General features: G+C 42.3%; 1 protein-coding gene across 8 annotated transcripts in view; it reads right to left on the bottom strand.

Annotated features, from left to right (window-relative positions):
- LOC118884694 (zinc finger protein OZF-like) overlaps positions 1-24,948 on the bottom strand; it is a 40,049-nt gene extending 15,101 nt beyond the window's left edge. For 4 of the 8 annotated variants that reach the window (XR_005017352.1, XR_005017347.1, XR_005017350.1 and 1 more), the window contains exons 1-8: positions 24,487-24,948; positions 22,350-22,906; positions 19,921-20,094; positions 12,354-12,392; positions 10,445-10,571; positions 9,786-9,905; positions 7,407-9,115; positions 4,186-4,755 (exon numbers count right to left, since the gene is read on the bottom strand). Coding sequence is in view for 1 of the 8 variants with exons in the window: in XM_036832477.1 (XP_036688372.1) it covers positions 7,941-9,115; positions 9,786-9,905; positions 10,445-10,571; positions 12,354-12,368 (1,437 nt within the window). In the remaining 7 variants the exon portion in view is untranslated. Of the gene's footprint in view, positions 1-4,185; positions 4,756-5,461; positions 9,116-9,785; positions 9,906-10,444; positions 10,572-12,353; positions 12,393-19,920; positions 20,095-22,349; positions 22,907-24,486 lie in introns of those variants that run through there. The other 4 variants (XR_005017353.1, XR_005017348.1, XR_005017349.1 and 1 more) reach the window with 4 other exon arrangements.
- Between the last annotated feature and the right edge of the window lie 939 nt (positions 24,949-25,887).

Below are 25,887 nucleotides of genomic sequence, written 5' to 3'. Positions count from 1 at the left end.
AAAAAAAAAAAAAAAGAAATTGCCTATATGAAATCCAAAGAAAGCTGGAGTAGCAATACTCATATCAGACAAAATAGACTTTAAGACTGTTACAAGAGACAAAGAAGTACTACACAATGATCAAGGGATCAATCTATAATGCAAAAAAACGCTAACAGCCATAAGAAGAGAAACTGACAGCAACACAATGATGGGGGGACTTTAACACCCCACTTACACCAATGGACAGATCATCCAGACAGAGAATCAATACGGAAAAACAAGCCTTAAATGACACATTAGACACGATAGCCTTAATTGATATTTAAACAGCATTGCATCCAAAAGCAACCGAATACACATTCTTTTCAAGTATACCTAGAACATTCTCCAGGATAGAACACATTCTGGGCCACAAAGAAAACCTTGGCAAATTTAAGATAAGTGAAATCCTATCAAGCACCTTTTCCATACAAGATTAGAAATAAATTACACAACAAACTATTAAAAAAAAAAACACCAACACATGGAGGCTAAACAACATGTTACTAAAAAACAATGGATCACTGAAAACATGAAAGAGAAAATCAAAAACTTACATAGAGACAAAGGATGATGAAAACACACTGATCCAAAACTATGGGATGTAGCAAAAGCAGTTCTAAGAGTGAAGTTTATAACAATACAATCTTTCCTCAGGAAACAAGAAAAATCTTCAATAAACAACCTAACCTTACTTACACCTAAAGCAAATAATAGCAAAGATCAATGAAACTAAAAGCCTGAAGAATCAGGCTCCCTGACTCCAGACTATACTACAAAGTTACAGTAACCAAAACAGTTTGGTACTGGCACAAGAACAGAAATACAGATCAATGGAACAGGATAGATAGAAAGTCAAGAGATAAACCCACACACCTATGGTCACCTAATCTATGACCAAGGAAGCAAGAATGTACAATGGAGAAAAGACAGTCTCTTCAATAAGTGGTGTTAGGAAAACTAGACAGTTACATGTAAAAGAGTGAAATTAGGACACCCACTAACACCATACACAAAAATAAAGTCAAAACTGATTAAAGACCTAAGTGAAGGCCAGACACTATAAAACTCTTAGAGGAAAACATAGGCAGAACACTTTTGACATAAAGTGCAGGAAGATCTTTTTTGACCCACCTCCTAGAGTAAGGAGAATAAAAACAAAAATAAACAAATGGAACCTAATTAACCTTACAAGGTTGTGCACAGCAAAGGAAACCATAAACAAGATGAAAAGACAACCCACAAAATGGGAGAAAGTATTTGCAAACAAAGCAACTGACAAGGGATTAATTTCCAAAATAATCAAACAGTTCATGCAGATCAGTATCAAAAAAAACACAAACAACCCAATCAATAAACTGGCAGAAGACCTAAATAGACATTTCTCCAAAGACATTCAGATGGGCAAAAGCACATGAAAAGATGCTCAACATCACTACTATTAGAGAAATGTAAATAAAAACTATAGTGGGAACCACCTCACACCGGTCAGAATGGCCATCATCAAAAAGTCTACAAATAATAAATGCTGGAGAGGATGTGGAAAAATGGGAACCCTCCTACACTGCTGGTGGGAATGTAAATTGGTACAGCCACTATGGAGAACAGTATAGAGGTTCCTTAAAAAACTAAGTATAGAAGTACCATATAATCCAGCAATCCCACCCCTGTGCATATATCCATAGAAAACCATAATCCAAAAAGATACAAGCAGCACAATGTTTACTGCAGCACTATTTACAACAGCCAAGACATGGAAGCAACTTAAGTGTCCACCGATGGAGGAGTGGATAAAGATATGGTACATATACACACTGGATAAAAAAGCCATAAAAAAGAACAAAATAATGCCATTGGTAGCAACATGGATGGACCTAGAGACTGTCATACTGAGTGAATAAGTCAAACAGAGAAAGACAGATGATGATATCGCTAAAAAACAAAAAATAATAGAAATAAACTTATTTACAAAGCAGAAATAGAGCCACAGGTGTAGAAACAAACTTCTTGTTACTGGGGGAAAGTGGGGAGGGGGGGATAATTTGGGAGACTGGGATTGATATATACACACTACTATATATAACACAGATAACTAATTAGGACTTATTTTATAGCACAGGGAACTCTACTCAGTACTCTGTAATGACCTATATGGGAGAAGACTCTAGAAAAGAATGGATATATGTATATTTATAAGTGATTTACTTTGCTGTACACTTGAAACTAACACAACATTGTAAATCAACTATACTCCAATAAAAATTATTAAAAAAACCCCAAAACCCTCTAAGTGTGTGTATGCTGTAAAACTAAGTTTATGTAATGTATAATAAGTCTGTATCAAAATCTAACAATGGGATAGTTGAAAAATATGTATAATTTCATTCAAAGAACTAAGTTAAAATCAGTAAGAACAAAACAAAATTAAAAAGTGGAAATGTTCATTTAAGTAGAATAATTTTAACATATATGCTAGACAAATGCATGCTGTATATACACAAGAACAGATGGCAGGTATGGCTATAAATACAGAAAGTAGACCAAAAACAAAAAAAAAGAAGAAAAAAGAAACACATAAACAAAGAAGAGCCTTCAACAGGGGAACGTATAAAGACATTTTACTCATATACTCATATCTACAGAATACAGCACAAGAAAGGAAAATGAATGTGTTAGGGAACTGAAACCGCCCACCTTGGCCAGGCACAATGATAACCACTTGCCTGAGTTGTCTCACAACAGGAAGTTCCGATAGAGAGGTGCTGCCTCTGAAAGCTAACTGGGAGAATGTGGGAGGGTCCGAAAGGAGGAGGGAAGAGATGATATGTCCTGCCTACCTCCCAGAATCCCCCTCATGCTGGAATCCATCTTGGCTGAGAGGTGAGTGCACCACCAGAAAGGACCCTGAGTCAGAACAACTGGCCAGAGACAACCCGGAAACTAACCCTGTTACCATAAAAGCGAGACTGCGAGCATCATGGCAGAGCAGTTCTCTTGGGTTCCCTACTGTGTTGCTCTTCACCCAGGCACCCCTTTCCAATAAAGTCTCTTGCTTTGTCAGCATGTGTGTCTCCTTGGACAATTAATTTACGAGTGTTACACAAGTGCCCACTCTCAGGCCCTGCAAGGGGTCTCCCTGAAACCATGCAACTCAGATTGGGACTTTACTTGAGATCACACACCTGGTCTCAGGACTTAATGAACCTCAGGTTCTTGAAGTCTCCTCACAGAAAGAATTCAGTGAGAGACAACGTGATAGGTAAGAAGTGGATTTATTTAGTGAGGAACACGCTCCACAGACAGAGTGTGGGCCATCTCAGAAGGCGAGAGGCCTCAAAATATGACGTGGTTACTTTTTATGTCCTACGTAATTTCACAGGCTGAGTGGGAGGATTATTCCAACTACTTCCCGGGAAGGGGCAGGTATTTCCAGGAATTGGGCCACCACCCACTTTTTGGCCTTTTAGGTTAGCCTTAGAACTGTCAGGGCGCAGGTGGGTGTGTTATTTACATGCTCATGTATTACAATGGGAGTATAATGAGCCTCAAGATCCACTGGAAATCAAATCTTCCGCCATCTTGGACCTAATTGGTTCAAACCTGTTTGTTTTAGTCAAGTCCTATGGATATGTCATTCCTTTAAAGGCTGTGCCCTGCCCCCTTCCCTCCTGTTTCACCTCTTTCTCCCACAAAGGGATAGCCATGAAAAACATGGGTAAAGTCACACCACATTGCGCAAAAGAAGAAAAACACATCATAAAACATATTACATTCATAAAAAAGTTTTGACACGTCAAATAGTTTCCACAGAGTTGGCAAAACTATCAAGAAAAGAAAGGAAATGCTTACTTCAAACAGCAGCCAATACATTAACTTGGTGGGGATGGGGATAATTGTTTTGGAAGAACCCCACAGGCTGCTTCTGAGGTCCTATTTATATAGCAATTTTGGCCTGAGCGGTGAACGGATATTAATCTCAGAGCTTCCTCAACCGCACATTGAAGTTCTCTGCAATTTTTTTCCCCACGCAGGTCATATTTCAAACTTCGAAAAGCCAAGTTTTGGGGGTACAAATAATAACTATAGGACACTAGTAAGAGAACACAGATAAAACACTGCTGAATGAGAAGAGCTGGGGGAGGGCCCGGATGACGCAGCATTTACCTGAATCCGACACATCTGCGCCGGCGCCAGCGGAGTTTGTGGGCGAAGGTGGGGCCCGGGCACTGCGGCACCAACCGCCCAAGACAGAGTCAGGCCGGATGGCGCCCACGCCGAGCCTCAGACGAAGCTCAGAGAAGCGGGCACGGCGCCTTCCTGGCTCCCTGACCTCTGGCCTTCACAGCGTTGCGAAGTTCCCCGCCTGTGAACACAGCCGAGTTTACAAAATAACGACCCCAGTCGACGCCGGAAAAGCCGCCCAGACTCCGTCCTCTAGAACGGAAGTGGCTCTTTCCTGAGCCTTCATTGGCTCAGGGGCGCCCACGAACTGGCGTAGTTTTTTTTCAGGTAATGCAGTTCACAGGCCTCTAGAACCTGGCAAGGGGCGGTGCTCCCCGCCTACAGGAAAAGCCCCGCCTCACTGCCGGGGCTCCTGGGAAGGAGTGTCCTGGAGGCTCTGAGGACGGGGGCGGGGTTTCACGCTTCTTAAAGGAGACGAACCCAGATTTCCATGGAATGTAGTCTTCGCTGATCACAGAGAGACAGCCATAATATTTCAGATGTTTCCAAAACCTACAAAACCAAACGGGCACATGATACCAGGTTGTCACTATGACACAAAGTTCATGCATCCATAGCTGGGGTCTATTAAACATTGTCTTATTGCTCTTCCAAAGGATGTAGGCTAAAGCTTTAGACCTCACCGTGTTAGGTCAGAGTCAAGAGAACAAAGACTCCAGACAGGGGGCCATAGTGAACAATACAGAGGAGGAATGTGGGGTGGCCATAAGCAGGTGGACCATGTGTTGCTTCTCTGGTTCCCTCATTAAAGAGTAGAGCCAGTGATGGTGTCCCATTCAGGGACACCATTTTTGAACATGCATCTGTGAAGAAGCATGTAATGAAATACACCTGCACACACCGATTACCTCACCTTTTCTCTAACTCTGATGGCCTTTCCCCACACCTAAGACCACACTGCCTCTTTATACCTTAAATATCTCAAGCACATCGCCTCCGGGAAGGTGGATCTGAGACTTCTTCCACCTCCTGGCTTAGCTGCCTTCTCCCCTGCAAACCTTGGCATCTCAGCGTTTGGCTTCTTGCGCCTCTGGTGCAGTAAAAACCTCATATTCACTGTTTGGAATTGCCCACAGTTGGAGTATTCATACCAGGGAAATTGGCAAACACAACAATCAAGGTTCGGTTAGTTGTTTTATACGTGTCTAGACTTAAAGTAACGGAGACTATGTTAATAATGAGGACCATACGTGGTGAATAACGATGTAAGCACAAACATTTATTCCACCCAGCGAAGTCACTGAAGAAAAGTCAAGTTCCAACAGATTTTTGCCTTCTCAGTTACTAATAAAAGATATTTTATCAAAGAAGACATACACCTGGCAAATGAACACAAAAATGTTCAACATCATGAATCATTAGGGAAATGCAATCAGACCATAGTGAGACACCTCTACACAATTAAACAGGTAATATTGAAACACTAGCCATATCAACTAAGTACTAGAGAGGAATACAGGAAAACTGGAATGCTCCCATACTGTGAATGGCACACAAAAGGGTATAGTCATTGAATTTTGAATATGAAACCATACGTACATATAAAGAATTTATTAAGCTTATCTGTCGTAGCCAAAATGGATACAAACCACAAAACCCCATCCTTTAACAGATGTATGGATAAACAGTCAGTGGGTGGTATATCCAAACAGTGTATTTTTCAGGAAAAAAAATGAATTATACTTATCAGCAACTTAAATGATTCTCAAAATAGTTATGCATCATGAAAAAGAGACAAATATAAAAGTAAACATTAAGACCCCAATGATATTAAGTGTAGAAAACACTAATTGAATGGGAAAAAAGTATATCAATACTAATTGCCTGGGAGTCCTGGGAGAGATGTCAGAAGGTGGATATGGGAGTGATGGATGTTTGTAATTATGATGATTCTGTGGGTTTACACGTATTAAAACTTAACCAAGCTGTACATTTTAGGTATGTTCAGTTCGATGCATAGCACCTATACAGCTCAATTAAATTTAATAGAAATTGGCTTCACATAAAAATCTGAATCTCCTTTTCAGTAGAACTCTGGCAACCACATGTTAACCCCATCACATCTCCTTGTCTCATGGGAGGGATTCTGTTGTGGTAGCAATGAAGACCGGTGAGCAATGAAAGGTGTTTCCACTTGAGCTATCCAGGAACTGCCTGCGTCCTAAAAACCACATGCCTGGACTACACGATTTCCACTCTTATGACCCATTATCTTTGCTATGCACCAATGGCCTTGAGATAAACAATCTGCAGATGCTACGGAATCCCAAAACCTTTACATTATTCAGCCTGACACTGACTGGGACCTCAGGAGAGAAACCGCTCTGTAGCTCCTGAGAATTTTTGCAAAAACATTATCCTAAACAGGCACAGTCACGGGAACATTCATGGATGCAATTTTAGAATACGTTCATCTCTTTTTGTTTGCTAGTCACTCACTCCCTATTAATTCCCTGTTTCTGTACCAAATATGGTTCCCACCTGATGTCTGTAATCTAACGCTCAGCAACACCAGCCTACCATGTTATGGACATTATGGCACATGGCACTTTTCCAGCTGGACCTAGACAACTTCTTCTCTTGAACAGTACTGGGGTCATGATGTGACATCCCATGTGAAAAAAGAGAACTTATGCAGCTCCAAAAAACACTGGTGGTTCACACAACTGTCCTCATCTCAGGGTGACCTCGGGACCCACCAAAAATTCTAACATCCAGATCACATTAGTCCCACAGAACCCTGTAGTCTACCCCAGGAGGCCTTGGACAACAATTCAAATTAGACCAAAACTGGAGTGAAAACCATTCTCCGCCATGATACTATCCTTACTGACAAAGATTGGAACACCCACAAAAGACGTGGCTTAAACTATAGTCTTTATTTTTTCACAGAGCAGAGCAAATGGAGGCAGATCGTTCCCAAACAGGGTGACCTGGAGCTAGAAACATCCATCGTGAGCATGACATGAGACAATACCACCAAGGAAAGTAAACTTCTGTAAGCTGCCAAGGGAACCCACATTGGGTCACCATGGTCAAATCTGCTTAGGTCCTGTCCTTGACGGAAGAGAATGACAACACCCAAGTGCTCAGGCTATTCATGCTTCCCTCCAGGGGACAGGACAGCACAAAGGTCTACCTACCCTGATCACAGTGCGATGACTGATGCCCCAGGACTGGGATCTGCCACATGGGAGAGGTAAAAAACTTAGTGATATTGAGTCCAAAAAGGGCCTTGCACAGGTTAGAAAGTAGAGCGTAGCTCCTGAAAAGCTTCCTATGAACCCGGTACTCATAGGCAATCTGCACACGAGGGCTGTTCAGATGTATGGCATTCAACTTCCAGTTGATGACTTCCTCAAAGAGTCTATTCAGTATGATGTATTAACTAAGGAGACAGCTCATTCGCTGCTCTCCTCATCTCATTTGAAGGCCCTTCTCCAGTATGAACTTTCTGGTATCGAATAAGGTTAAGACCTTTGGCTGAAAGCTTTCCTACATTTGCTGTACTCATAGGGTCTATCTGAGCTGTGAAGTTTCTAGTGCTCAGAGCAGACCTTTGACAGAAAACCTTTCCACATTTGCTGCACTGATGAGGCCTTTCTGTGGTGTGAGCTTTTCGGTGTTGAGTAAGCTGGATGCTTTGGCTAAATAATTCTCCTCATTCAGAGTTCTCCTCATATGGTTTTCCTCCAATGTGAACTCTGGTGCTTAATAAGAGTAGAGCTTTGACTAAAACACTTTCCACATTCACTGCACTTATAAGGCCTTTCGCCAGTGTGAACTCTCTGGTGCGTAGTGAGAATAGAGTTTTGGCTAAAACATTTCCCACATTCACTGCACTTGTAAGTTTTTGCTCCAGTGTGAATTCTCTGGTGGACCTGAAGGTGGGCCCTTTGCCTAAAGGACTTCCCACATTCACTACACTCATAAGGCCTTTCCCCAGTGTGAATTCTTCTATGTTTAATGAGGCTGGCAATGTACCTAAAGACTTTCCCACATTCACTGCACTCATAAGGCCTCTCTCCAGTGTGGACTCTCTGATGCTGAACAAGCATGCGTTTATAGGTGAAGGCTTTTCTGCATTCTCCACATTCATAAGGTCTCTCTCCAGTGTGGACTCTCTGGTGCTGAACAAGTTTGCTTTTAGTAATGAAGGTTTTCCCACATTCACTGCACTCGTAAGGCTTGGCTCCAGTGTGAATTCTCTGGTGCACAATAAGTTGGGCGTTTTGCCTAAAGAACTTCCCACATTCTCTACACTCATAAGGCCTTTCCCCAGTGTGAATTCTTCTATGTATAACAAGGTTGGAGTTGCATCTAAAGACTCTCCCACATTCACTGCATTCATAAGGCCTTTCTCCAGTGTGGACTCTCTGGTGCTGAGCAAGTCTGTATTTGCGGCAGAAGGCTTTCCCACATTCACTGCACTTGTAACGCTTTTCTCCATTGTGAAAGGCCTCTACAAACTCGGTGTCCTTTTGTGGAGTGACCTGGTGCTGGAGAAGGCCAGAGCTACAAGGGAAATCCTTCCAAGGCTCCTGGAATGTGAAAGACTTCTTGGATGCATGGATGGTGCGGCTCTTCATAAAGGTCTTACCCACGTCTCTTCTAAAGAGTTCCTCTCCACTGTGCTGGTGAAACTGCACACCTGCCCCACAGAGTTTCTGGCCAGGGTTTGTGCCAAGGTCCTCAGCTAGATGCAAACCACCTTCTAAGTACAGGCAGTACCTCTCCCAGGGATAGGACTTCAGGGTGGACAGGTCTGCCTCTGAAGTATTTATTTGTGGCACTTCTACAGAAACACTCTGCTCAGAGGGTGTCTGCTTGTTCTCTGCCATATACCAACACCCTGAAAGCAAAGAAATACGGGTAAACTTGACATAGAATTTTGGTAGAAGGAGGCAGCCCCATCACAAATGTGTGTCTGACACAGAAAGGAATAAATCTATGGGACTGTTTTCAAGACAAGAAGTTGCAGGGAGGTTAGGAAAGCCCTGCTGTACAGTACTGACCCTCTACACATCACAGAACAGGGAGCACTCACCATGCAAATGACAGAAGGATGGGGTGGAATGCATAAAGGAGCTAGGGGTCCACAACTCATTCCTCCAGGAACACTTTTCACTAGGACCTTGGCTGCTGGTGACATGTGTGTGCTATGTGGAAAGCTGTGTCCAGGTCCAGGATAATCTGATTTTCACTGAGTAGCTGGCGTTCAAGGACTATTTTGAGGAGAGGTGCAGACCTCATGAAACATTAAGTGTAGGTGAATAGTGGAAAGCACAGCAGAGCGAGGATGGAGAGGAACAATGAGGAGTGGAAGACAGAGAGGTGAGGGATAATCCTGGGTTGGAAGCCAGAGTAAAAATCACAGGAGGCAAGTGTCAAGGATGGAGGAGAAACAGAAATGAGGTACACAGTCACTGGCCTTGACACCAAAACAGTGTTGGGTACGGGACATGTTCCTGATATGACATGAATCAAACCATGATGTCACTTCCTCCCCCAATGCCAATTACCAGGGCCAGGCCCAATTTGAGCCCCTCTTGCTCTGTCTGGAGTCATGTCCACTCTGTCATGTACCCAGGGTTCTCCTCTCAGCTCCAGCTGGACAACATGGGACCTAGAAGATGCAAGTCCTGAGAGAAAGACATGACAGGTGAACAGTCAGTACTGGCCTGGGGGACAACCAATCCCAAAACAACCTCAGGAAAAAAAATATGTAACAAAAAGAATCTTTGAGATGAGGGTCTCACAGAAACAGCCAAGAAGACCCCACAAGTGCTGACCACATTAAGTCCCAACAATTCCTGGAATGGTGAGGCCCCAAGAAATGTCAGCTGGAAGATGGAAGAGCGTGGAGCACAAAGGTGCATGGGTCTACGGAGTCAACTTAGCAGGGAGTGGCTGAGATTAATGGAACCCACTGAACTAATTCCAAGTCTTATGACCCAGAAAAACTTCACTGAAAAAACTTCAGAGCCGCTGGTATTGGGGATACTTCTGAAAGGAAGTCGTATACACACTCACTCAGCCTTGGCACCAACAACACAGATGAGAGGGAGGCAGTAATAGAGATGTACCCACTGTCTAGCTGTGAAAAAACAGACTTGCCTTTGGAAAAAAGGGGAAAGGCAGAGACCTGTCCAGGATGCTGGGATAGGTGTGAGGGCCTTACCCAATGATGCAACAAGTGCAAAGGTCTCCAGCATCACATCGTGGTACAGGAATCTCTGGGCCTCATCAAGAAGCTTCCACTCCTCCTGGGAAAAGTACACAGCCACGTCCTCAAAGGTCACAGGGCCCTGTGATGACAGGGACAGATGTCTCCATAAGCAGCCTCTCTCCCCAGGACCCCGTAAGTACCCCTAACCCATACTCACTCTGGGTCCATCATCCTCCCCAGCTCCCTAACTTAGAGGGCACTGGTACCGAATAACTCTTCATACTTCCTTGAGCGCTAGGTACAACTCTCAGCAACAATAGGTAGGTAGGTGGACAGATAGATGCCATCTAAGCTGTGGGCTTGGTATGCATGGCCCCCTCCCTCTCCTGCAAGACAACAGCCTCAGTGTCCCCAGGATCATGTCTCCCAGACACAAACAAACTTGGGCTCATCATTCTCTCTTAAACTCCTGGTATGAGGGCCCTGGGGCAATTTGGTCACACACCTTCCCCACATGCATATTACTCACTGGCTAACTCCTTATACATCTGATCCCCATCACCACCACCCGGCCCACAAAACTGGCATGTCTCCTGCCTCCTCACATACCCTCCTGCACATGGCATCAGGAAGTTCCTGCCAATGCAGCAGGATCCCACCGTACCCTAACTCTCCACTGGACTGTTCTGAAGGCTTCCCCACCAGGCCTTGTTCCTGACTTTAACCTCAGTCAAAACATGCAAATCTAAATATGCCTGTTCATGTTCCACCTCTGTATTGCACATTATGTCTCTTCACCAGTTGCAATCTCTGTCCATATAACACCCCTTCAAAATACACACCCATTTGACACACCTTAGGTAAACTCATTTGACATTCTGTCAGAAACTACCCAAGTTCCACCACAAAAGCCTAGTGAGTGCACAGGAGGAAAAATAACCACCAGCCTGACTTTACTATCACTTCACCTCCATTCTGCTTTCCCTCTGCATCAATTTCATGGCCGCTCCCCCATAAAAACCTGAGCCACCTGCTGGACTTTCCCTCCCCCCACCACGTTCCCGCTGATGACGACTCTTCTTGTCTTTGTGACAGCCCCCTCTCTTCCCTTGTCCCCTAATGGCATCCTGAAGCCTCCCCCAGCACTCTAGATCTTCACGTTCAGCCGTCCCCTTGTCTCCTATACTTGGAGTCACTGGAACATCTGAGAATCAAAACAGCCAAAACCCAATTCCTAATATTCTCACGGAAAAGGACTGCTACCACTGACTTCCCCATCTCAGTTGATGGCACTGCCACCCTTCCAGATGCAAAGGGAAAAAAACATTGGAGTCATCCATGAGCCCTCCACATTAGAAAATCTGGTCAGTTCCTACTTTAAAAGCAAATCCAAAAGCCAAGGATTTCTCCTACCTCCTCATGCACCACTTTGGTCCAGCAAGAACTAATGTGCATCTGGATGACTGCAATAGCCTCCTTCATTATCTCCTTGTCTTTCTCTCCCCCAGTCTCTTGTGCACTCCGCAGCCAGGAGTAGCCTCTTAAAACCTAAGTCAAGTCACATTACTTTCCCTCTCTGTTCCAAAAATTCCATGTCTGCCATCATTCTCAGAACAGAAACCTCTTCTCAGGCGACCATTCTAGGTCTAACTCTGGCCCCCTTGCTCTCTGTTCTTACCAGCTGTTAACAAAGACCTACACAAGTCCTAAAACACTCCCATCTCAATCTCATCCTCAAACATTTGTACATATTACCCGCTATACCTAAGACAACCTTTCACATCTCAGTCCACTGGCTGCCAAAAATGGGAATCTGTCCATATAACCTCTGGCCTGGACTTGGAAACCTGGGCTTAGGGTCCCCAGACACCAAGTCCAGGAAGAGTGGCAGCAAAAGACTTCTAGGACACCTGACACTCACCAGTGCAGGGTCCATAAGTGGTTCTGCTGAATGTGGAACCTGTGGGAAGAGCAGGGCCATGTAATATTAATTCCCATCAGCAACATAAACAAAAAAGATTAATGAATGAACCGTTTAATATTTCAGGCGAAGACAAATGTTCAAGAGGAAACTAAAGCATAAAAGAGGGCAGAAAATGTTACAGTTGTACCATACAGTTACAGTTGTACCATAAGGTCATGTGGATATCTTGAGAAAAAGGCTGTACAAAAGTGGGACAAACAAGTGCAAAGCCTCTCTATCAGAGTCATGCCTGGTGTGTTTGAGCAGCATCCACGAAGCTATTATGACTGGAGGCCAGTGAGCCAGAAGAATAAGGGATCGTGTTGGCAAGGAAATAGTGTTGGCAGGTCATAAAGCGCTATTATAGCCCTAAGTCACAAATATCAAAATTAAGTCTCATTTTACGTACAGGTCTGTTTCTGACACTTCCATTTGATTCCCTTCTTCTGTCTATTTCTCCCTTGCCAATATACATTTTTCTCTTCTTGTAGCTTGTAGTTGGTCCTAACATCTGATCAAAAGTTCGTATATTATACTTCCTTTTCCAATTTTACTTGGTTATCTTATAAATTATTGCTTTATATAAAATTTCAGCTTACATAATCCATATACTAAGTTCTGATTAGAAATTATCATAACATTATGGAGACTGGTTCAAGATGGCGGAGTAGAAGGATGTGTGTTCACTGCCTTTTGTGAGAGTACTGGAATTACAACTTACTACTGAACAATTATCGACAGGAAGACACTGGAACTCAGGAAAAAAGATACCCCACATCCAAAGACAAAGCAGAAGCTGCAATGAGACAGTAGGAGAGGGGCAATCACAATAAAATCAAATCCCATAACTGCTGGGTGGGTGAGTCACAAACTGGAGAACACTTACAGCACAGAAGTCCACCCACTGGAGTGAAGGTTCTGAGCCCCAAGTCAGGGTTCCCAACCTTGGGATCTGGCAACAGGAGGAGGAATTCCCAGAGAAACAGACTTTGAAGGCTAGCAGGATTTGACTACAGGACTTCGACAGGACTGGGGGAAACATATACTCCAAGCCTGGAGGGCATACACAAAGTAGTGTGCGCATCAGGACCCAAGGGGAAGGAGTAGTGACTCCATAGGAAACTGAACCAGACCTACCAGCTAGTGTTGGAAGGTATCCTGCAGATGCGGGGGATGGCTGTGGCTCACCACAGGGTCAAGGACAGCAGCAGCAGAAGCTCTGGGAAGTACTCCTTGGCATGAGCCCTCCCAGAGTCCAGCATTAGCCCCATCAAAGAGCCTGTAGCCTCCAGTGCTGTGTCGCCTCAGGCCAAACAACCAACAGGGAGGGAACTCAGTCCCACCCATCAGCAGACAAACCAATTAAAGTTTTACTGAGCAGTGCCCACCAGAGCAACACCCAGCTCTACCCACCACCAGTCGCTCCTATCAGGAAGCTTGCACAAGCCTCTTAGATAGCCTCATCCACCAGAGGGCAGACAGCAGAAGCAAGAAAAACTACAATGTTGCAGCCTGTGGAATGAAAACCACATTCACAGAAAAACAAACAAAATGAAAACGCAGAGGACTATGTACCAGATGAAGAAACAAGATAAAACCTCAGAAAAACAACTAAATGAAGTGGAGATAGGCTAACCTCGGAAAAAGAACGGAGGCAAAGATCAAGAAGATGCAAGAAATGTTTAAAAAGACCTAGAAGAATTAAAGAACAAACAAAACAGAGATGAATAATACAATAACCAAAATGAAAAATATACTAGAAGGAATCAATAGCAGAATAACTGAGGCAGAAGTCACCTGGAAGACAGAATGGTGGAATTCACTGCTGCAGAACAGAGTAAAGAAAAAAGAATGAAAAGAAAAGAAGATAGCCTAAGAGACCACTGGGACAACGTTAAATGCAACAGCATTCGTATTATACAGGTCCCAGAAGCAGAAGAGAGAGACAACGGACCCGAGAAACTATTTGAAGAGATTATAGTCGAAAACTTCCCTAACATGGGAAAGGGAAGAGCCACCCAAGTCTGGGAAGCACAGAGAGTCCCAGGCAGGACAAACCCAAGGAGTAACACGCTGAGACACACAGTAATCAAACTGACAAAAAGAAAGACAAAGAAAAATTATTAAAAGCAACAAGGGAAAAACGACAAATAACATACAAGGGAACTCCCATAAGGTTAACAGCTGATTTCTCAGCAGAAACTCTACAAGCCAGAAGGGAGTGACATGAAATTTAAAGTGATGAAAAGAACCTACAACCAAGATTACTCTACTGGCAAGGATCTCATTTAGATTTGATGGAGAAATCAAAACCTTTACAGACAAGCAAAAGATAAGAGAATTCAGCACCACCAGATCAGCTCTACAACAAATGCTAAAGGAACTTCTCTAAGTGGGAAACACAAGAGAAGAAAAGAACCTACAAAACAAACCCAAAACAATTAACAAAAGGGTAGCAGGAACATCCATATCGGTAATTACCTTAAACGTGAATGGATTAAATGCTCCAACCAAAAGACACAGGCTCGTTGAATGGATACAAAAACAAGACCCATATACATGCTGTCTACAAGAGACCCACTTAAGACCTAGGGACACATAAGACTGAAAGTGAGGGGATGGAAAAAGATGTTCTGTGCAAATGGAAATCAAAAGACAGCTGGAGTAGCAATACTCATATCATATAAAATAAGACTTTAAAATAAAGAATGTTACAAGAGACAAGGAAGGACACTACATAATGACAAAGGGATCAATCCAAGAAGAAGCTATAACAATTATAAATATATATGCACCCAACATAGAAGCAAATCAATACATAAGACAAATGTTAACAGCTATAAAAGAGGAAATTGACAGTAACACGATAATGGTGGGGGACTTTAAGACCTCACTTACATAAATGGACAGATCATCCAGACAGAAAATTAATAAAGAAACACAAGCTTTAAATGACACAATAGACCAGACAGATTTAGTTGATATTTATAGAACATTCCATCCAAAAACAGCAGATTACACTTTCTTCTCAAGTGCACACAGAACATTCTCCAGGATAGATCACATCTTGGGTCACAAATCAAGCCTCAGTAAATTTAAGAAAATTGAAATCATATCAAGCATCTTTTCTGACCACAACGCTATGAGATTAGAAATCAATTACAGGGGATAAAACGTAAAAAACACACACAGAGGCTAAACAGTACGTTACTAAATAACCAAGAGATCACTGAAGAAATCAAAAAATACCTAGAGACAAATGACAATGAAAACACGATGATCCAAAACCTATGGGATACAGCAAAAGCAGTTCTAAGAGGGAAGTTTATAGCAATATAAGCCTACCTCAAGAAACAAGAAAAATCTCAAATAAACAATCTAAACTTACACCTAAAGGAACTAGAGAAAGAAGAACAAACAAAACCCAAAGTTAGCAGAAGGAAAGAAATCATAAAGATCAGAGCAGAAATAAATGAAATAGAAACAAAGAAAACAATAGCAAAGATCAATAAAACTAAAAGCTGGTTCTTTGAGAAGATAAACAAAATTGATAAACCTTTAGCCAAACTCATCAAGAAAAAGAGGGAGAGGAGTGAAATCAATAAAATTAGAAATGAAAAAGGAGAAGTTACAATGGACACCACAGAAGTACAAAGCATCATAAGAGACTACTAAGGGACTTCCCTGGTGGTACAGTGGTTAAGAATCCACCTGCCAATGCAGGGGACACAGGTTCGAGCCCTGCTCTGGGATGATCCCATATACCATGGAGCAACTAAGCCTGTGTGCCACAACTACTGAGCTCACGTGCCACAACTACTGAAGCCTGTGCGCCTAGAGCCCGTGCTCCACAACAGGAGAAGCTGCCACAATGAGAAGCCTGCACACCGCAACGAAGACCCAATGCAGCCAAAAATAAATTAAATAAATAAATAAATTTATTTTTTAAAAAGTTGAAGAATAAAAGCCATCTGATCATCTCAATAGATGCAGAAAAAGCTTTTGACAAAATTCAACACCCATTTACATGATAAAAACTCTCCAGAAAGTGGGCATTGAGGGAACCTACCTCAACATAATAAAGGCCATATATGACAAACCCACAGCAAACATCATTCTCAATGGTGGAAAACTGAAAGCATTTCCTCTAAGATCAGGAACAAGACAAGGATGTCCACTCTCGCCACTATTATTCAACATAGCTCTCGAAGTCGTAGCCATGGCAATCAGAGAAGAAAAAATAAAAGGAATACAAATTGTAAAATAAGAAGTAAAAGTGTCACTGTTTGCAGATGACATGATACTATACATAGAGAATCCTAAAGATGCCACCAGAAAACTACTAGAGCTAATCAATGAATTTGGTAAAGTTACAGGATACAAAATTAATGCACAGAAATCTGTTGCATTCCTATACACTAACAATGAAAGATCAGAAAGAGAAATTAAGGAAACAATCCCATTCACCACTGCAACAAAAAAGAATAAAATACCTAGAAATAAACGTACCAAGGAGGTAAAAGACCTGTACTCAGAAAATTGTAAGACACTGATGAAAGAAATCAAAGATGGGCTTCCCTGGTGGCGCAGTGGTTAAGAATCCACCTGCCAGTGCAGGGGACACGGGTTCGAGCCCTGGTCTGGGAAGATCCCACATGCCGCAGAGCAACTAAGCCCGTGCGCCACAAGTACCGAGCCTGCGCTCTAGAGCCCACAAGCCACAACTACTGAAGCCCGCGTGCCTAGATCCTGTGCTCTGCAACAAGAGAAGCTACCGCAACAAGAAGCCCACGCACTACAACAAAGAGTAGCCCCCGCTCGCAGCAGCTAGAGAAAGCCCGCATGCAGCAACGAAGACCCAACTCAGCCAAAAATTAATTAATTAATTAAAAAAAAAAGAAAGAAAGAAATCGAAGATGACACAGATGGAGAGATATACCATGTTCTTGGATTGGAAGAATCAATATTGTGAAAATGACTATACTACCCAAAGCAATCTACAGATTCAATGCAATCCCTATCAAATTACCAGTGGCATTTTTTACAGAACTAGAACAAAAAGTCCTAAAATCTGTATGGAGACACAAAAGACCCCGAATAGCCAAAGCAGTCTTGAGGGAATAAAATGGAGCTGGAGGAATCAGACTCCCTGACTTTAGACTATACTACAAAGATACAGTAATCAAACCGATATAGTACTGACACAAGAACAGAAATATAGATCAATGGAACAGGACAGAAAACCCAGAGAAAAACTCATGCACCTATGGTCAACTAATCTATGACAAAAGAGGCAAGGATATACAATGGAGAAAAGACAGTCCCTTCAATAACTGGTGCTGGGAAAACTGGACAGCTATATGTAAAGAATGAAATTAGAACACTCCTTAACACCATACACAAAAATAAACTCAAAATGGATTAGAGATCTAAATGTAAGACTGGACACTATAAAACTCTTAGAGGAAAACATAGGAAGACACTCTTTGACATAAATCACAGCAAGACCTTTTTTGATCCACCTCCTAGAGTAATGGAAATAAAAACAAAAATAAACAAATGGGACCTAATGAAAGTTAAAGGCTTTTGCAGAGCAAAGGAAACTACAAACAAGACGAAAAGACAACCCTCAGAATGGGAGAAAATACTTGCAAACGAATCAACGGACAAAGGATTAATCTCCAAGATATATAGACAGTTCATGCAGCTCAATATTAAAAAAACATACAACCCAATCCAAAAATGGGCAGAAGACCTAATTAGACATTTCTCCAAAGACATACAGATGGCCAAGAAGCACATGAAAAGCCGCTCAACATCGCTAATTATTAGAGAAATGGAAATCAAAACTACAATGAGGTATCACCTCACAGCAGTTAGAATGGGCATTATCAGAAAATCTACAAACAACAAATGCTAGAGAGGGTGTGGAGAAAAGGGAACTGTCTTTCACTGTTGGTGGGAATGTAAATTGATACAGCCATATGAAGAACAGTATGGAGGTTCCTTAAAAAGCTAAAAATAGAATTACCATATGACCCAGCAATCCACTACTGGGCATATACCCAGAGAAAATTGTAATTGAAAAAGACACTTGCAGGGACATCCCTGGTGGCACAGTGGTTAAGAATCTGCCTGCCAATGCAGGAGAGAAGGGTTCGAGCCCCGGTCCAGGAAGATTCCACATGCTGTGGAGCAACTAAGCCCGTGCGCCACAACTACTAAGCCTGCACTGTAGAGCCCACAAGCCACAACTACTGAGCCCAAGAGCCACAACTACTGAAGCCCACACACCTAAAGCCCATGCTCTGCAACAAGCAACTGCAATGAGAAGCCCATGCACTGCAATGAAGAGCAGCCCACGCACTGCAATGAAGAGTAGTCCCCGCTTGCTGCAACTAGAGAAAGCCGTGCACAGCAACGAAGACCCAACGTAGCCATACATACATACATACATAAACAAATAAATGACGCATGCGCCCCAATGTTCACTGCAGCACTATTTACAATAGCCAGGTCATGGAAACAACCTAAATGCCCATCAACAGACGACTGGATAAAGAAGATGTGGTACATATATACAATGGAATATTACTCAGCCATAAAAACGAACGAAATTGGGTCATTTGTAGAGACGTGGATGAATCTAGAGACTGTCATACAGAGTGAAGTAAGTCAGAAAGAGAAAAACAAATATTGTATGTTAACACATATATGTGGAACCTAGAAAAATAGTACAGATGAACCAGTCTGCAGGGCAGAAATAAGACACACAGATGTAGAGAACAAACGTATGGACACCAAGGGGGGAAAGTGGCGCGGGGTTGGTGGTGGTGGGATGAATTGGGAGATTGGGATTGACATATAAACACTAATACGTATAAAATAGATAACTAATAAGAACTTACTGTATAAAAAATAAATAAAATTCAAAAATTCAAAAAAAAAAGACACATGCACCCCAATGTTCATTGCAGCACTATTTACAATAGCCAGAACATGGATCCAACCTAAATACCCATCGATGGACGAATGGATAGAGAAGATGTGGTACATACATACAATAGAACATTAGTCAGCCATAGAAAGGAACGAAATGGGGTCACTTGTAGAGACGAGGATGGAACTAGAGACTGTCCTACAGAGTGAAGTAAGTCAGAAAGAGAAAAACAAGTATAGTATATTAACGCATATATGTGGAATCTAGAAAAATGGTACAGATGAACCGGTTTGCAAGGCAGAAATAGACACACAGATGTAGAGAACAAACGTATGGACACCAAGGGGGGGATGTTGGCGGGGGGGAATGAATTGGAAGATTGGGATTGACATATACACACTAGTATGTATAAAATAAATAACTAATAAGAACCTGCTGTACATAAAAAATAATAATAAAACTCAAGAAAATTATTATAACATTATATATAGAATTCAAGAATACATATTTTTAATTTTTATCCATGTTATTTATATATCCTTTTTCTTTCATAAATATTCAGACAGATTATCTGTAATTTCCTACCTGCTTTTTTCTCCTGCAGTAGAGATGGGAACCACCATTTGTTGACTTCACACTGAAAATGAATCTCAGAATTCCCTGGTGGTTCAGAGGTTAAAACTTGGTGCTTTCACTGCCATGGGTTCGATTTCCATCCCTGGTCTGGGAACTAAGATACTGCTAGCTGCGCAGTGTGGCCTAAAAAAAAAAAAAAGAGAGAGAGAGAGAGAGTAACAAGAAGAAAATGGCACCAGAAAATTAATCTGTGATAAAGGGGTTGTTGCTGGCATCAGAGTAAAAGTGCTTGGCCTCCAGCAGTTTGACGTAAGTGGCTGTCAAAGATGACTCCTTAAACTTAAGACAAAGGAAACAACCTATGAGACCTGATCTCTATTCCACCCTCATTATAAAAACATGGAAATATCTTCTTCGGTTCTAAACATCTTGATAAGGATTCCCAGCATTATAACTTTTTATCCTTACAAGGATTCATTTTGTCCCCCTTAAAACAAGTATTTTAACAAGATGTCTTAATCATTTTCTCTTCCAATACCACCAGAGAACGATGATGTAACAGTAAAATAAATACTATTAGCAAAGTACAATCACTGCAAAAGCAGAAACCCTCTAAGTGGCTGTATACTGTAAAACTGTACGTTTACCTAATACATGATGAGTGTGTATAAAAACACAACTACGGCATCGCTAATCATTAGAGAAATGTAAATCAAAACTACAATGAGGTATCACCTCACACCAGTCAGAATGGCCATCATCAAAAAATCTACGCACAATAAATGGTAGAGAGAGTGCGAAAAAAAGGGAACCCTCTTGCACTGTTGGTGGGAATGTAAATTGATACAGCCACTATGGAGAACAGTATGGAGGTTCTTTAAAAAACTAAAAATAGAACTACCATACGACCCAGCAATCCCACTACTGGGCATATACCCTGAGAAAACCATAATTCAAAAAGAGTCATATACCACAATGTTCACTGCAGCGCTATTTACAATAGCCAGGACATGGAAGCAACTTAAGTGTCCATCGACAGATGACTGGATAAAGAAGATGTGGCACATATATACAATGGAATATTACTCAGCCATAAAAAGAAACGAAATTGAGTTATTTGTAGTGAGGTGGATGGACCTAGAGTCTGTCATACAGAGTGAAATCAGAAAGAGAAAAACAAATACCGTATGCTAACACATATATATGGAATCTAAAAAAAAAACAGTTATGAAGAACCTACGGGCAGGACAGGGCAGGACAGGAATAAAGACGCAGACGTAGAGAATGGACTTGAGGACACGGGGAGGGGGAAGGGTAAGCTGGGACGAAGTGAGAGAGTGGCACTGACATATATACACTACCAAATGTAAAACAGATAGCTAGTGGGAAGCAGCCGCATAGCACAGGGAGATCAGCTCGGTGCTTTGTGACCACCTAGAGGGATGGGATAGGGAGGGTGGGAGGGAGACGCAAGAAGGAGGGGATATGGGGATATATGTATACGTATAGCTGATTCACTTTGTTATAAAGCAGAAACCAACACACCATTGTAAAGCAACTATACTCCAATAAAGATGTTAAAAAAAAAATACAACTATGGGATAGATTAAGACTAAGTATAACAATCTCATTCAAGGCACTAAATTAAAATTAGTAACATGGAGCAAAACAAGATCAAAAAGTGGAAATGTCCATTTAAATACAATAATAATTTTAACATATACGCTAAACAAATGTGTGCTTTATATACCCCAGAAAGCAAGGAAGGTATGGCTAGCGTAGCAATGTTTATAATTACAGAAAGGAGACCAAAAAACAAACAAGCAAAAAAAAAAAAACAAAAAAACAAAGAAAGCCTTCAACAGCAGAATTTATAAAGACATTTTACTCATATACTGTATTCACACTATTAGAACACTGCAAAGGAAGGAAAATTAACGGATAGCCATGAAAAAATGGGTAAAGTCACACCATATTGGGCAAATGAATAAAAATACATCATAATACTTATATGATTCCAGTCATAAAAGAGTTTTAAGATAACTGAGCGAAGGTAAACTACAGTCGTCAAATATTTTCCACACAGCTGAAACTATCAGGAAAGGCAAGGAAATGCTTACTTGAAACATCAGACAATACCTTAACTTTTGGGGGATGGGGATAACTTATGGAAGGCACACACAGGCGGCTTCTGGGGTCCTACTTATATCTCATTTCTTGGCTTGAGCAAAGAACGGGTATTAGTAAGAGCTGCTTATTCAACTGAACATGGAAGTTCTCTGCAATTTTTTTTCCCCCACGCACGTCATATTTCAATATTCGGAAAACCAAGGTTTTGGGAAACAAATAAACATAGGACGCTCGTAAGAGAACATTGATAAGAACGAAAATACTGCAGAATGAGAAGAGTTGTCTGAGGGCCCGGAGGGAGCATTTACCTGAATCGCACCCATCGGCGTGGCCGTCCCAGCGGAGTCTGTGGGCAATGGTGGGGCCCGGGCACGGAGGCCCCTCCCGGCCCCGAGACAGAGTCAGGCCGGATGGCGTCCACGCGGAGCCTCAGCCTTTCCTCAGAGCAGCGGACACAGCGCCCTCCTGGCTCCCTTTACCTGGTGCCGACCCAAGGTACCGAAGCGCGCACCAGCGAACAGGTCCGAGTTTAAAAATGTCGCCCGCGGTCGACGCCGGAAGGCCCGCCCAGACACCGCCCCCTAGAACGGAAGTGGCTCTCTCCTGAGCCGTCATTGGTTCAGGGACCCTTACGCGCCGCGCTTTGCCTTCGGGGTAATGTGGTTCACAGCGCTCTACGACCTGTCAAGCGGCAGTGCTCCCCACCTCTGGGAAATTTCCTCCTCACCCTGAGGGTAGCTGGGAAGGAGTGTCCCAAGGCTCTGAGTACTGGCGGGGGTTCACGCTTCTTAAAGGGGACGCACCCAGATATCCGCAGAACCACGCTTCTTAAAGGGGACGCACCCAGATTTCCATGGAATGTAGTCTGCTGATCAGAGAGAGGTACTCAGATATAATAGAGTTATATTCCAATATATATAACCATATATATATAACTAATATATATATATATATAACTATAATAGAGTTATAGTTCAGATGTTCCCCAAACCTAAATAAAACAAATGCGCACATGATACCAGATTGTCACTCAGCCACAAAGTGCATCCATCCATAGTTGGGGTCTAATAAACACTGTCTTATTGCTCTTCCAAAGCATGTAGGCTGATGCTTTAGACTCAATTTATGAGTCTCAGTGTGTTAGGTCAGGGTAAAGAGAGCAAAGACTCCAGACAGGGCCATGGTGGGGAAGACAGAGGAGGGATGTGGGTGGCCAGAAGCAGGTGGATCATGTGCTGTGTCTCTGGTTCCCTCAGAAGAAACGTAGAGCCAGTGACGGTGTCCCATTCAGGGGTGGACACATATTTCTTACTCCACATTTAGATATGTATTCAGTTCTTTTCTAGAATCTAAGATCTACCTATCTCAAAAGAAGAGTGACTTACCGCATGCCATTTTCTCCCTGGACGGTGACTCTATGGTCCCAGTCATAGTTTATTTACAAAGGGGGCATTTGAACCCTGAGGTAAAGGATTGGATTACATGATCCTCTTTCCCTTGCTGGGACAATATAATTTCACCAGCAATTGGCAGTAACAATGCATGGAGAGTTGATATCATCCGTCAGAAAATATTTGTGAAATTTGGAAATTGCTGAAATCTATCATTATTTAATTATTCAAAGTTAGTGGCCAAAATAGCCCTTGGCCATGTGAACAAGGTTAGGCTCTCAGTGCAGTTTCTAGAGACACTGAAGTCTGAGAAGTGAGGGAATGAAGCAGAGCACGTAGTTACACAGGAAACTTGGCTAGCTTGTGGTTATAGCTTTGTAACATGTGATCTATTATTTATTTATTTAAAATTTTTTAATTTAAGTACAGCTGGGAGGGCTATGTAAAGAGAGCAGACAGCTTTGCCAAAAATGCTAAAAAACAAACAGGGCATCTGTAGCATCATATTTACCTCCCTCCTTAAGAAACTCTCATGAAGTGCCTACCCCCATTCCAGGCACTACTTTAGCTGCATCAAGATCAAGAGAGACAAAGACGCCTACCCTCATGAGTTCTGAATTTCCGGTCAAAGGAGATGGACAGTAAAAATTAATGACAACACAGTCAATTACAGAATACATTTATGTGTTTTGAGTGTTTAGCCAAAATTTCAGAAATGAAGACCTGATTGAACTAAACAGGCATTTATTTAGGGCTTGTTATGGACACCCGGGAAACGTAGATGCGAGAAGCACTTGAATTGTTACCTGAACTACAAAATGGAGGAAGCCTATAAAGGCAAAAATGTAAGGCCACAGTTAGTTCCATGAGTTGTTTGTCAAGAATTATAATTGGAGCTGTCAAGAAGTAAGGGTGCTTATAAAGCAAGGATTGGTTAGGGTCAGAAATGGCTATATAGTTATAAGAGGGGAATGTTGAAACTGCAAGGTTGTAGTTAGCAGAAGTTTTAAAAATGTCTAGTGTCTGTTATCAAACTGAACCTGGGCCTGCTCACCTACTTTCTTCTGATTGGTTGCTGGTAAGGTCACAGGGTGATTTTCAGGAATCTTCATCATCAACTTCTGGTTTCCAACCAGTCTCAGGCCTACGTGCTTGTTGTCATCATGTAGTCACCATCCTCCACCTGGCTGGAGGTCTTGTTTCTGCAAAACAACTCAAGAATATGCATCAGATTGTTATCTATAACCTTTCAGAAGGAACTAGAATTCCTGTGAGTATTTTACCACTGAACTATTGTTCCAACTGTCATTACTGTTTTTATTTGACTGCTTTTCCTTTCTTTCTGTACTCTCTCACCTCTCTAGTTAGTAACTACTTGAATCTGCTCTTTGGAGCTCAGGGAAGGCCTAGGAAACTAAAGTCTTTCTCTATGTACAGGAAACAAGGGGGACTTCCCTGGTGGCACAGTGGTTAAGACTCTGTGCTCCCAACGCAGGTGGGCCTGGGTTCGATCCCTGGCCAGGGAACTAGATCCCACATGCATGCCTCAATTAAGAGTTCACATGCCACTACTAAGGAGTTCACCCACCACAACTAAGACCTGACACAACCAAATAAATAAATAAATATTAAAAACAAACAAAAAAAAAGAAACAAGTGGGACAGACTTTTGTACCCAGGAGGGCCCTGCAGGGTCCTGTTCAGTTTCAGAAACAAGGGTACCATGGCTTGCACAGCCTGGTTCAGCTGGGCCTCAGAGGCGCCTCTGTAACGTCTCTTCTTGTGCTTTTCCTCTTGGTCACCTCCGCGTGGACCCAGCGCTCTAGAAGCCCATACAGGTGGGAAAAAGCCAGAGTCCATAACAATGCCATCCCTAAAGGATGCAGGAAGTTCCACTCACCTGGTGTGCACTGCATCTTAAGAGCACTTTGCTAAGCCTTCATTGGCTCAGTCACTACACCTGCAGACTGAAGTGACTTCTGGGTAATACAGTTCCCAAATGAAGCACGTAGATCTCCAAAATGTGATTCTTTTTCATACTTGAAAACACGGGTACTTAACTGCTTAGCAGGGGAGGTGAAGACAATATTTAGACTTGCCAGAAAGGTAAAAATGAATAAAGAAGCTGTACTGTGGTGTGTATTCACTGGCCTAACAAATGTACCACAAGCACCTAAGGAGTTTCAACCACAATAGTAGGTGCATGGGACATATTGGGAATAGGTTGTCAGCTGTTCCGTGTATACAGCACAAGTCCTGTATTTCACAATTTTGTCCAGAGTCCTTTGACTTCGTCAGCACAACATAAACATCCTACATCCCGCTTTTTGCAATGATTTCCAAAACGCCGGCAGTTAGATTTGGACAATGCTTTATGGTTTCTCTCAGGTTTGGCTGAGGGAAGACTAAAAACAGATACTAGCAAATAAAGTGCTTACTTTACATAGTCAGGAAA

The sequence above is a fragment of the Balaenoptera musculus genome, chromosome 19 (genome assembly GCF_009873245.2).
Source record: "Balaenoptera musculus isolate JJ_BM4_2016_0621 chromosome 19, mBalMus1.pri.v3, whole genome shotgun sequence".
Taxonomy (NCBI): Eukaryota; Metazoa; Chordata; class Mammalia; order Artiodactyla; family Balaenopteridae; genus Balaenoptera; species Balaenoptera musculus.
This window is presented reverse-complemented; position numbering and strand designations above follow the sequence as displayed.